Source organism: Durio zibethinus, chromosome 11, assembly GCF_047325235.1.
Source record: "Durio zibethinus cultivar Kanyao isolate XHJ-2024 chromosome 11, ASM4732523v1, whole genome shotgun sequence".
Classification (NCBI taxonomy): domain Eukaryota; kingdom Viridiplantae; phylum Streptophyta; class Magnoliopsida; order Malvales; family Malvaceae; genus Durio; species Durio zibethinus.
This window is the reverse complement of record NC_143172.1, coordinates 26,731,062-26,744,473: the sequence shown is the minus strand read 5'-3', so window position 1 is coordinate 26,744,473 and position 13,412 is coordinate 26,731,062. Positions and strand designations below refer to the sequence as shown.

Below are 13,412 nucleotides of genomic sequence, written 5' to 3'. Positions count from 1 at the left end.
AATTATAATAAAATATTTAATATAATATTTAAAATTTAAAATTTTTTAATATGATATGTGAAATAATTTATTATAGTTAAGGTACTATTAATAGGACAAAACTTACATAGAATTTCATATGAGATTTCATGAAATTCCTTATTAAAAATAAGTAAATAAAAATTTTAATAAAAAATTCAAATCAATAAATTGATAGAGTTTAGTATAAAGATCAATATTAAGTAAAAAAATTTGTTAAAAATATTATTTAAAATTTAAATTTAATCGATATTTATTCAACGATAAAAAGTTTATTAATCTTTGTACTAAAAATATTTATTTAATAAATATATCAAAATTTATTAAATATCTTTTAAATTTTACATGTTTGATCTATGTGATGAGATTTTTTAATTTATTAGTTTGATTTTTTATTTTAATTTTTATTTACTTATTTTTAATAAAATATTTTACGAACGTCACTTATAAAATTTCATGTAAATTTTTTTCTATTAATAACATTAATCTTATTAACTATTATTATAACATAGGTCAACAATTGAATTCGTTAAAAAAAAGAAAATTCTATTTGCACCCCCATTTTTACTTTATACACCTCACTACTTAATATATCCTAAATTCAAACTTAAATTTTTTATTTTTATTAAATATATCGCATCCCTTGACAATTGATTTTCCCTTCACACCCTTAACATTTTTTCTTCCTTTTCTCTTTTTTTCTTTTCAACTTTAAATCCATCAAATTAATCCCAAAATTATATATTTTTTAGCCTACCATTGATTAAAAGTAAGATTTCGAGATTTATTTTGTTAAATGTGATTTAAATGCAAGTAAAAATATGTTAAAATTTACGAAATAGATTTAGCATAATTTAAACTTCTAGGAAATGGATTTCCTAGAAGCCTTTAAGGCTCTCAGGAATCCATTTCCGATAAGATTTTAAACTTTTTAAAAATTTATTTTTGAAAATTTTTATTTTTGAAAATATAACATAAAATTTAAAAATTTATTTTTGAAAATATATCATAATTTTAGAAAATAGATTTCTAAATATTATATTGGATTCTCATAAATAAATTTTCAAAAACATAAAAAATCCAAGTTCAATTGGGTATAAGAGAAATAATTATGAAAAAAGAAGAAAAACAAATAAGAAAAGAGAAAGAAGAAAAAGAAGGTATTTTCATCATTTACTAAAGGCTAAATTTGATACGGGGCGTTTCTAAATACACCTCACAATTTTTTTTTCAAAAATACTTACATATTAAAAATCAAATTTAGTCTTTAATAAATGACGAAAATACTCTTATATTATTCTTTTCTTTCTTCTTCTTCCTCTTTCATCTTTCTTTTTATTATACCCAGTTGAATTTGAGTTTTTCTATTTTTGAAAATCCATTTTTAAAATAAGGTTTCTCAAAAATAAATTATTAAGAAGTTTGAAATATTTTCGAAAATAGATTTTCAATAGCCTTTAAGCTCTTGAAAATTAAAACTTCTTGAAAATGTATTTTCAAGAGCTTTAAATGTTTATTGAAAATTCATTTTTGAAAAACTCGGTTGTAAAATTTATTTTGTAAATTCTAACTTATTTTTACATCATCTAAATTAAATCAAACAAAATAAATTTTAAAATTATACTTTTAATCAATGGAAGACTTAAAAAAAAAAAAGGGATTAATTTGATAGATTTAAAGTTAATTTGGGTTTGAGATTGAAAAGAGAAGAAAAGAGAAGAAAGAAAAAAGGTTGAAAGTATAACAAAAATCAATTGTTGAGAGATTAGGTGTATTTAGTAAAAATATAAAATTTGAATTCGAATTTGTGGTGTATTTGGTAATGAGGCATATAGAGCAAAAATGAAAATGCAAATAGAATTCCTTATTTGGTATGTAGGTATTTTTGAAAGAAAATTTGTGGGGTATAAATAGAAGGTTTTGGGACGCATTTAGAAGAAAAAAAAAATCAAAGGGGCAAAGTCTCGCGGCAACAGTGAATTAGAAAGCGCGTAAGCAAAGGACGGAAAGTCCTTCAAAAGCGCAGACATTCTCGACTGATTTTTCATCTTCGCTTCTCGCATTCATAAAACACCACAAGCTTTCCATTTTCTTCGTACCATTTTACTCTCACAAAAGCCAACGCTCGTTTCACTCATTTCGAGAGAGACGAACCAACAAATCGTAACCCAAACAAAATGGCAATCTCTGATGGCTCTCGCCAATCTCTTCTTCCTAGTTTCCTCTATTCGGCTCCTTCCTCAACCAAACGTGTCTTCGGCTTGGACACGTCTTTGACGAACGCCAATCATCATCATCATGTGCTACCTGGATCACCGTCCATCTCATCATCATCATCGAACGTGGTCGGTGATGCAAGGGTCGCTTCGAGTAGGATTGTGGTACCATCGCCGAAGGAGGGGATCAAGATGTACTCGCCGGCTTTTTACGCCGCTTGTACTGCCGGTGGGATATTGAGCTGCGGCCTTACTCACACAACCGTTACGCCTCTCGATGTTGTTAAGTGCAACATGCAGGTATTCTTTCTTTTTAAAACGTGTTTGGCTTATTTGATTTGGTCTTTGTATCTGGAATTTGGTCTGTAGCATGGTTAAAAAAACGTCTGTTTTAACCATGGTACGGTGGATGCTAGGGGTAGCGTATTTTTTATTTCCGTTACTCGTTATAATGAACAAATGAATCGTCGTTCATGTAAAAAACGCTTTATTACATCTGAAAATAGTAATAAAATAAAAAATTATAATGAGATGCTAAAATTATTATTTATATATATTTTTTAATATATTTATAAATTTTATAATATATTAATTTTAACTTATAATTAAAATATGTAAAAAAACTAATTTTAATTTATAAATATAATATTAAAATATCATAAATTATTTTAAATATTATAAATAAATATTATTATAACAAATTATTTTTTGATTCATTGTGAAAATTTTAAAAAAATTTATGATCGTAAGTATGACTATTGCTATTTTATGGATTATATCCGTAACCATAATATGCGGCTGTGATCGCATTTTAAATCCCTGATCTCTAGTGGACAAAAGGGAATGCTGATATGAGTGCTGTTTAAATCTCAGATTGACCCAGCAAAATATAAGAGCATCTCATCAGGGTTTGGAGTTTTGCTGAAGGAGCAAGGTGCTAAAGGTTTATTTAAGGGTTGGGTGCCTACCCTGCTTGGTTACAGCGCCCAGGGTGCTTGTAAATTTGGTTTCTATGAATTCTTCAAGAAGTATTACTCCGACATTGCTGGGCCTGAGTATGCCACAAAGTATAAGACTCTGATTTATCTTGCTGGTTCAGCATCTGCTGAATTGATTGCCGATGTTGCTCTCTGCCCTATGGAGGCAGTCAAAGTTCGTGTGCAAACTCAGCCTGGGTTTGCACGAGGTTTATCTGATGGGTTTCCAAAGTTTGTGAAGGCTGAAGGCGCTGGCGGGTATAATATCTGCACGATCCATATTTGGTTTACGTATTGTATTTTGTTTTTTGTGCTAAATGCTGATAGTATGATCTTACATGTTTGTAGGTTGTACAAAGGACTCGTTCCTCTCTGGGGACGACAGATTCCATGTAAGCCAAAGATTTTCCGGCATTTAATGTTTCGTATAAGCTTTGTGATGATCTGTTGTTACTGACATGTTTGTTTCCCATGAAGTTAGAATTCCCTTCCTATTTGGATGCATTAAGCAGTTTGCAAATTATAGCTTATTTTTCCCTGTTCACAAATAATGTTTTAGTTAATCGCTGTGTTTTAAATGGCTTTTTAAATTGGCATGACCACTTGAAAGGTTCTGCCTACAATACAGCTTTCTTAAATGGCACCAGCATGTTATCAGTTCTAGGGCTTTTTGCAGTTGTATGTACGTAGATATAGCTATGAGTTTGTTGTCTAAAAGTGCATACCCTGTTTTGAGGATTACCAAATATTAATGCCATCATGCCTCAAAATTTTAAATTGGCTCTCGGCTGTCCTTTTTCTAATATTAGTTCTGTTTAGGTTTTGGGGCATGTGTGGCGTAAACACCTGGAAAAAGAATAAAAGTAGTGGCTTCTCTATGTCTGTTTCATTTTTGTGTGTGTTGTGTTGATCTCCTCTATGTAATTCCGTTGGTTGCGAGAAGTTTTGAATTTGTACTGATGAACTGAAGATATTTTGCAGATACAATGGTGAAATTCGCATGTTTTGAAACAATTGTTGAGCTAATCTATAAGTATTCCATCCCCACCCCGAAAGATCAGTGCAGTAAAACTTTGCAACTTGGGGTGAGCTTTGCTGGTGGATACATAGCTGGTGTTTTCTGTGCTGTTGTATCACATCCTGCCGACAACTTGGTGTCTTTTCTCAACAATGCTAAGGGGGCAACTGTTGGTGATGTGAGTAAAAACCTTACTTTGTTTGCATTTAATTGATATATATATATATATATACACACTCTTTCACTTTTCATATATTCACCGGTTTTGTATTGTTTCCTTTTCTTTTCTCTGTTGCAGGCGGTGAAGAAGCTAGGATTGTGGGGTCTTTTCACCCGTGGCCTTCCCCTTCGTATTGTTATGATTGGAACCCTTACTGGTGCACAATGGGGAATCTATGATGCTTTTAAAGTTTTTGTTGGCCTGTAAGTTTTCTGACTGCAGCATTTGCTTGTAGTTTTGATGGTTACGTACTTCAAGATAAACATGAAATTCATTCATTTAGTACTTATCTCGAATCAATCAAATGAGCTAAATCTGGTTCCTTTCTGCAGGCCAACTACCGGTGGTGCCACTCCTACTCCTGCCGCTTCAAAGGCATGAACAGGATGCAACCTTTTTTAGTTCATTGTAGGAATTTTCTAAGGGGATTCCCCTTGTTAAGAGAGCAATAATAGTCGTCAGTTGGTTCTGTAAAGTATTCTTTTGCAGACATAGTTTCTTTGTTATTCTTTCTGGCGCAGTTGATTTTTTAGTGTATGACTTTTGTTCTTAATCTTCTTTTTGGGCACCAATTCAAGCTTGTATCCAAAGGACGATTCCAACTTTGTTTCAACAAGTATAAGAACAAGCATCTGGTTACTACCAAGAATCATATTCTAGTCCATGGTGAAAACATGAGCTTTTGGAGTAAATTTATTCCATGTACTTGTGCAGGGCATACACAAGAAACAAATGGGACATTCTAACATATTTTACCATAAAACAATTTGACATTTTCTTTTCTATAGCATACAGCCACTGTGAAGTGGCATCTTGGTTTAGGTTCGGTTAAGAGGGTATATAGTATCGAAAACAACCCTAGCAAATGTATGTCGAATTTCCTTCAGGCTTCCTGATGCTAACAACTCATAGTCAATTCTGCTACCTTGTTTTGCCGCAAATCCCTTCTCTGGACCCTCTCTTCCGCACTCGAAAACCTTGCAAGCTTTCAAATACAATGCCAACGGTATAAACACCTGCATGTGTACGATTAACATAAAAAATCATAAAAGGAAAAAAAGAAGAAAAAAGAAGAAAGCAAGCTCTATGCAGATCTTGAAACAAGATGTTTGCTCAGGTTCGGTGTTGATGCCTGGTTGGCATCATCCTAATTTGTTTTCCATAAAACCAGAAAATAGTCGGAAAACCAGAAAATAGTAGGGAAACATAAAGAAAAATACGCACCAGATCAGAAACTGGGGCTTGAGGGTACACCGACATCGCCCGAGAGACGAAATGCTCATTAGTCATCTTGCGCAACGTGCTTTTAACAGATGCAGCAAGATCCGTAACTTCACTTATTAATATCTGATTCTCTAGATTCTTTGGTTCTGATAGTTCATGAAATCTACTATCATGTGATTCATTGATTCTCCTCGCAATATTTACAGCTTCTGACATATCTCCACCATTGTGGACAGCAAGGCTAAATGCAGCGACAACCAGAGGATCTCTAGGTTTGTCAGAAAGTGCTTTATGGAATGCTAAAATTCCAACCCTGTTAGCAATAAGATGATGTTTTATAGATGAGTGGCTCCAAAAAAGTACACCAAAAACAGAAAAAATTGATATTGCATTTTATTAAAGGCTATTGCATATGAGAAGACCAGATATGGATTTTCACATTTTCTTGTTGTTGACAACCTTACCATAAATTACTGTGGCATGGTTTGTCAGGTGCCAGAAGTCTGTCCAGTCTAGAAAATAATGACTACAAAGGAAACATCAGAAAATTAATGGACTCCATGCAATCACATTGCTGCAAGTCATTTTGTAACCCCTAGTCAAAAAGATGGAGAACAAAAATTACCAAGAGCATATTAGATCTCTTATCACGCCTCTGGAAACCACTGCGAACAAAATATGCTGCCTGCAAGATGAAGTTGCATCAATATTAGTATCAAAATGACAAGTATGAAAGGAAAAAATCATTTTCCAGTTCCATACCTGAAAAGGTAAAAGTATTTCAAGGAGTCCAAATTTCCACAATAATCTCAAAGAAGCTTCTGCAGAACCATATGCCAGCATGTAGTTCATTTCCATCAGAAGCCTTGACTAAATATTACCATTAGTGAATAAAATCAGCCAGCAACATTTTCACATAACTTAAATGCTGTGAAATCTCTAAAAGGAGCCTTTTGTATACCTTATCCAGTCTCAATATTGAGCAAGACAGATTTTTGAGAAAATGAGCTGTTTCCCTAGAAAAACTAAAGCCCAACCGGGCAGCAATTCTTATTGCACGTAGTATACGAGCTGCAAAGAGTATGGGGTGCAGAGCAATTTTCTCAGTAAGTATAAAAAGATGGGTTATTAAAAGGAGTGTGCTTCAAGGTAAACAAAGCAGACAATAGCATGACAGTTTCTATATTACATGATGAAAAATAGAGTGAAACTGCAAACAGTAAACTCACCGCAATCCTCTTGAAAAGAAGTACTTGCAGGAATCACAGTTCTTACCTACAATAACAGAAGATAAAGGACAATGTACATCAAATTCTACGTTCTAGAGAAACTAAAGGAACAACCACAATGCATACTTTAGCTTTTTTAATATCTTCAATTCCTCCCATGTAGTCATAAATTATCCTCGCATATGGATCAAACATTAACCTGTAGGAACAGAGAGGTGTCTTAAATGAATGACACAGGGCCCATAGTACTTAATTGGAACAAGTGTCAGTACATAAATCATAAGTTCAAAATTTTATAAAATTAACCCGTTAATTGTAAAGTCCCTTTGCAAACAATTTCTCCAACGAACAAAATCCTTCTTGGCACAGCCCACAGGTCTTCCTACTTCATAGGACAGACCCCTACCAAAATTCCGTCCAGATGTGCTAAAACTTGAAACCTAAATTGTAAAGTAAATTCAAAATAATAATAAAATAGCTAAAAAGAAAAAGGAAATTTTGAAATAGATAACCTTCATTTACAGCCATCCCCAAGAGAATAGCAACAAGCATAAAAATGGAAATTGCCGCCTGGGATGCCTTGGGAAAAAAGTCAAAGATAACAAAGTAGGAACAAACCTCAACTATTGTATCACCGATGTATACATGGCATATAGGAAACCGCTTCCCAATTATTTTGCATTGTGAAAATGCCTTCATTACCTGCAAATTTGGGAAAAATATATTTTAGAAGTCTGAAACCTAAGGAATTGGGAAACCTCCTCAGATAGGAAGACATGACACTAATAACAGAGATCAGAGAGACCTTCACAAAGGTTTTTTTTTTGGTTGTGGGACATCAACCTGACATTACACCATGCTTGCACTGAGATATGAATGAAGTGTTAAATACATATCCGACACTACTCCAACAATAGATACCATTAAATACAATAAGCACACAATTGTATTAATAAACAAGCAATAAGATCAAAATAACAACAATCACCAAAATATAAACCCAAAAAAGGCCATTAAAAACAACCTCTCTGAGTTCTGCTGTAGTTATGACATCAAAGTCCTTAGGTATTCGATTCAAAATAAGATCCCGTACACAACCTCCAACAAGGTAAACCTCGTACCCTACAAGCACAAGAGAAAAGGCAGAGATTCCCATACAAACATATAATTAGAAAACAAGTTCCATTCCCTCAAATATTGCAATTGAAATATATAATACTAATACCTTTTCTTTTGAGCCCATTAAGAACTTTCCTTGTTGGCTTGGAAATCTTTGAAGTGCTAATTCCAAAATCCTCAGAATTCAGCTTCTTCCACTGTAATTCACTGTCTTCTCCACTCACTTCAACACCCAAAGTTTAAAAATTTTTATAAATAACACCAAAAGGAGAAATTAAAATTCAATCAAAATTAAAAAAAAAAAAAACAGAAAAACAAGACTTTTGCATACCATTTTTTCCAGGAGAAGAGTCAGAGCTTTGACTGTTGTTGTCATTGATAACAGTTTCCGGTTCATCAAGTGTCTCAATTGCAGCAACGGAACCGAACCGAATCTACAAAGAAATTATCCAGAAATTGAGAAATGAAATAAGTAATATGACCCATAAGAAAAACAGAAGGTCAAAGATTAAAAAAAAAAGAGTAGAATTACTTTGCGGAAGCAGTGAAAGAGAGGAAGGCGAAAAGAGAAATGAGGTTTGCTGGCGAAGCTTAACCCTGAAACCGCCATGGATGGTTTACCATGTCATGCTAATGATGATACTGATGAGGTTAGCCTTAAACCCTAGCCAACGGTTTACAAAAGATGAAAGGGTTTAAGATGAAAAGCCTTAGCGGTTCCAAGTAAAATCTTTGCTTATGAATTCAGCCACGTGACCAGCCCAGGCCCATACTATAATTGGGCTACCGTTTGACCCTTGATTACTCTTTTATTATTATATATATTATTAATCTTCTTTATAATTAATGAATATAATAATTATTAACGTAGAATATATCATTTATAATAATTATATTATAATTAATAAATTTAAATTTAAATTTACGTAAAATTTATCAAAATATTATATTAAATTTATTTTTGTAAATTCAGAATATTTCCATAATTATTGATTGTAATTGAACAATTATAATATTATAATAAAAATAATTATAATTAAAAAATTTCTCGAAATTAAGGTGATATTGAAGGAATAAGATTTATAATTAATTAAGTTATTATTTGATATATTATTTGTATAATTTTTTTGATTATGTATTTTTATAATTAAGGTTTTTATTTTTAAATATATTTTAAAAAATGTATTATTTTATTAATTCCTTTTGTGCAGTGTAAAAACTACCTCAATATGAAACAATTTATCTGACTAATATATTGTCTTTTTTTGAATTTGACAAAAATGATGCCTTAAATGTAAAAACCTTTTCTGTATTCTAATTATCTTAACTGGATCTTTGGATAAAAGGGGGTTGGGGTTTGGCCAGTCATGTTTGGGCTAAAAGGAATTCAGTCCATAATTTGAAGCCAACGATTTGTTTTTAGAGTAGTTTGTGACCCATCAAGGTAAAGAACAAATTATAGGACTGGGCCAGTGGTTAGTCCACAACAAATTCAAGTAAAAAGCCTCTTTGCTTTTGGTGAGGTGAAGGATTACACAAAAGGGCATTTTTCATACTGAAATGTTATATATATGCACGCATAAGTTTTTTTTATATAAATTAAATATAATATAAGATTATTATTATTCTATCATCTTACGCGTCAAACACGGCATTAGAATCTTACTTTACATGAATCTTAATGTTTTTTTGTCATGAACTATGAATCTTCATGTAATAAACCTAATCCAAACCAAAAACTTGGTGCTTTACAAAGTACTTTCTCCCTTCAATTGTAAAACCAAATATGTGCCGGCAAGTACAAAGAGATAAGGATAAAAAAGCAAGGGAGGTGAGCATTTTTAGGTTTTTTTTTTTTTAATTTTTCTTATTATTAAGTTGCCAATGCTACGGAGGAAATACCACTAGCTACAACCTTAAAACCGGGTTGCTTTCACATAAAATGACACCAATTGATAACTGTAATTTTGCTTTGATAGCGATTTTGTTTGACAAACATGCAATGTAAGTTGATCAATCGGGAAGAAAAAAGGTTAATCCCTTTTGGAAAGCCCTTTTTGTATGCATGCATTTGCAGGCAATTTCGTGGAAGAACAGTATATATAAGGATACATGTACGTTTACCAATTACCACCAACTTCATTTCGATCAACATCAATATCTTAGTTTTTTTTTTTTTTTTCTTCTTTTACTCCCGGCCAAAAGGCAGTTTCCAGGTATACGTTTCTGCAGGTGATGCCAAAAGAAGAAACTAATAGAAAAAATCTATATATATAATAATGGGCAAAGAAAGGGCAAATGGCTTTCTTAGTACCTTAAGGGGCACTGTCATTTTGGTCCCTGTGTGTAGATCAGATTACTAGAAAAGTATTGTAAGGCTAAGGAGTTAAAAGTCTGTTCAATGATGACCCCAGCTTGAAGGAAGTCATTTGCCACGCACTGGAACCCTATTGAGGGTGGTTAAAACGGGTCTGACACTAAAATGCACCTAGCATTTTAGCATTAGAGGCTTTGCCGAATGCAACTCAAGTCAAAGAATTAATAATGGATATATATAAAAAAAATTACAGATTTCAATGGCCAATTGTTCCTACAAAGCATGAGATTTTTTTTAATACAAAAAATTAGTTGATAATTATCTAGGCTTGAACTACACAAAGAGAATGAACTCTCTCCCATCTATCAATCGCACACTTCTCTTTTTCCCAACATTCAAACACGGACAACATGAAATGATACTTGTATGCCATATATACATTAAATTTTGTAGTGAAGATTTAGCTGTTAGTAGCTGGAAAAAGGAAAAAGAAATCAAGTTTGATTTTTCCTCCCACAAGTTAAATCAAATGTAAAAGAAAACACAAACAAGGATATTGGCCTACCTAGTAAAGATGATTTCTATATATACAAACTTAGTTTCTTTTAGTACATATAACCAAATTTACATAGACAAATCCCATTTTTCTTTTTTTTATTGGTAAAAGAAAGTTTAAATGAAGGAAACTACTCCACTTATAGGTCAAAGCATACTGCAAGCTTTAACAAGGAATTACATTAGATTTACAGATACACCAGGAAGAATTGCTAGCAATGAAAATCAAATTTAAACTTTATAAATGAAGTATTCAATTTTTATCGATTCAAGAAACACAATTTTCTATCTAAATCGGAGTTTGGTAAACATGTTCATTTCATGCATGCAAGCATGTGAGTGTATAAATAAATGTGATCCTTAAGGGATATATCATGCAACAAAATTAGTATATTTTCTCGTTTCAGTCAAATTAATGTTTTAATGAAAACTAGACTTGGAGTTTGAAGGGATACGCATCTAAATCCTTATGGGGTCCAAAGCCGTCCAATTAGATAGAGATATCTATAATCTCTATGTATAAAAACGCGTCTTGATGAATAAAGACGAAATTCTGTTATTTCACTGCATAGTCCCCATTTTGTCAGTGTATTGCATGCACCAGAGAGTTTCTCTTTCATTTGATTTTGTAATTACTATATAGACCTCCCAAAGTCATTAAAGCAATATTGTTTTTTTCCTGGAAAATCTTTTCAGAAGCATTTTCTGCAGCAAAAATAAATGGCAGCAATGTCTATATATATATATATATATATATCCTTATCAAATCTAGTGCTAGCTAGACAGACGTCCCATATCATTAAAGGAACATTTTTGTTTGTTTCCAAGGAAAATTTTCTGCAAGGAAAAAAAAATGTGGCAGGGAAGCAAGATCGTTATCTATTTATGTAAGATCTACTCAAAGAGCAGCTTGCAGTTGTTCTTTTACATGCAGGTTCATGAGCTGTGAAAGCTGTTAACAAAACGCATGCAATAAAAGACAACAAAATTAACCTTGCCAATAAGTCTTATATATATCAACAAAAAGAATGGCTCCTCTTCAATCGCCTACACTGTAGGCTTTGCAAATTCATGAAATAAGTACTTTTGCAGATTAATGATTCGATGAAACAATTGCCATTTTAACTAGGAAAAACTGAGATGAAGCACATGTAAAGATTGACTATCAAATTAAATTTTTGTAAATATATAAATATATATAGTTATAATAGGACATGATCAGATTGAAACACAGTGAGATCCTGGTGTGTCCCTTCATGTCAATGCATTAACAATATTTGCCTAAACACGGTGCCCATCTTTCATTAAAAATTTTCATGGAACCATTGTCTTGTAGGCCCATGTTTGATTAATTATACTTTGAAAACAATAAGAGATTGCAATAAGTAGGAAAAGAAAACCTACACGAGATTCATGAATGCAATGAATATAAAAAACGTGTTTCCGAATCAGGGTTTATATCATGATTAATTGTACTTAAAATATGTACGGTACTAATCCCAATAGTTTGTCTTTAAAAGATGAGCAACTTCATTATAGTTAACTCACTGTAGGGAGAAGGTAAGCTATAAAAGGGTCAAAAACAAAGCCTTTATAGCCCCACAAATTAAGAAGTTGAAAAAGGAAACCATCATTCATATTCGATCGGTCACCCTCAAATCTCAATAGATATTGAGTTGGGGCCTTCCTTTCTATGGATTATTATGAATGAAATGAACCCACCACCTTGTTTTCCCTGTTCAACATATTCGAAGGCCTTGTCATCGTTATAGTTTGAATGTTACCACGAGAGAGTTCGTTCATGGATTGTTTGCTCCCTTAAAATTTTATAAGGGAAAAAAGATCACCGTAACTCTGATACCACACCAATAAAAATAAAATAAAATAATTAATTAATTACACAAAAATAATAATTTAATATGATTCGATTAAATCGATTTATGTCTATTAGTGAGAAAAAAGATTTACTAATTGTAAAAAATTATAAACATACAATAAAATCAAGTATTTACAATTAATACTTATAGACCTTCTCAATCTCTTCTAGTCTCATAGAGTATTCTCAACCCAAACATACATATACCCTTATGCATTTATGCACCATACATATGTAGATGCTCTTAATCTTCTCTAATCCACTCACAAACTCATAAATATTCAAATATATATACTCATAATATGTAAATCTCTAGTAGTCATATAGAATGTCTATCCCATAAAATCTTACAACTCTCATATATCTTTTTCTCATACCTAACTCTATAGAAACTTCACTTATTCATAAGCATATAAACTTGCCTATCAAGAAATTTTTTTTCTTAGAATTCTTTTTTTACAAGTCTTTTTATCCATCAAATAATATTTAGCCAATCTCAAATAAATTTCTTATGAGATTTGAGTCACTATTCTCAACAATATCTACCTTGACTCAAATTTTATCAAATCATCAATTTTTATATTAGACATATTTGGCTCTACTTGCAATAGAAGTCTTATAACAATCTTCTCTATGTCTTCAT

General features: G+C 31.9%; 2 protein-coding genes across 2 annotated transcripts; one reads left to right on the top strand and one right to left on the bottom strand.

Moving 5' to 3' along the window:
* The first annotated feature begins 1,955 nt into the window (after positions 1–1,955).
* Positions 1,956–5,098, top strand: LOC111289570 (mitochondrial phosphate carrier protein 3, mitochondrial-like). The gene is made up of 6 exons (XM_022880722.2): positions 1,956–2,534; positions 3,108–3,469; positions 3,560–3,603; positions 4,193–4,407; positions 4,528–4,652; positions 4,782–5,098. The coding sequence occupies exons 1-6, from the start codon at positions 2,196–2,198 to the stop codon at positions 4,828–4,830; spliced, it is 1,134 nt and encodes a 377-aa protein (XP_022736457.1). The 5' UTR covers positions 1,956–2,195; the 3' UTR covers positions 4,831–5,098.
* An 18-nt stretch (positions 5,099–5,116) lies between these two features.
* LOC111289569 (uncharacterized) lies at positions 5,117–8,733 on the bottom strand. The gene is made up of 14 exons (XM_022880720.2): positions 8,554–8,733; positions 8,353–8,455; positions 8,128–8,244; positions 7,927–8,024; positions 7,521–7,604; positions 7,209–7,342; positions 7,029–7,101; positions 6,903–6,948; positions 6,635–6,744; positions 6,436–6,543; positions 6,299–6,358; positions 6,138–6,199; positions 5,674–5,986; positions 5,117–5,465 (listed from the first exon to the last, which is right to left on the bottom strand). The coding sequence occupies exons 1-14, from the start codon at positions 8,629–8,631 to the stop codon at positions 5,268–5,270; spliced, it is 1,584 nt and encodes a 527-aa protein (XP_022736455.2). The 5' UTR covers positions 8,632–8,733; the 3' UTR covers positions 5,117–5,267.
* Positions 8,734–13,412: the final 4,679 nt, after the last annotated feature.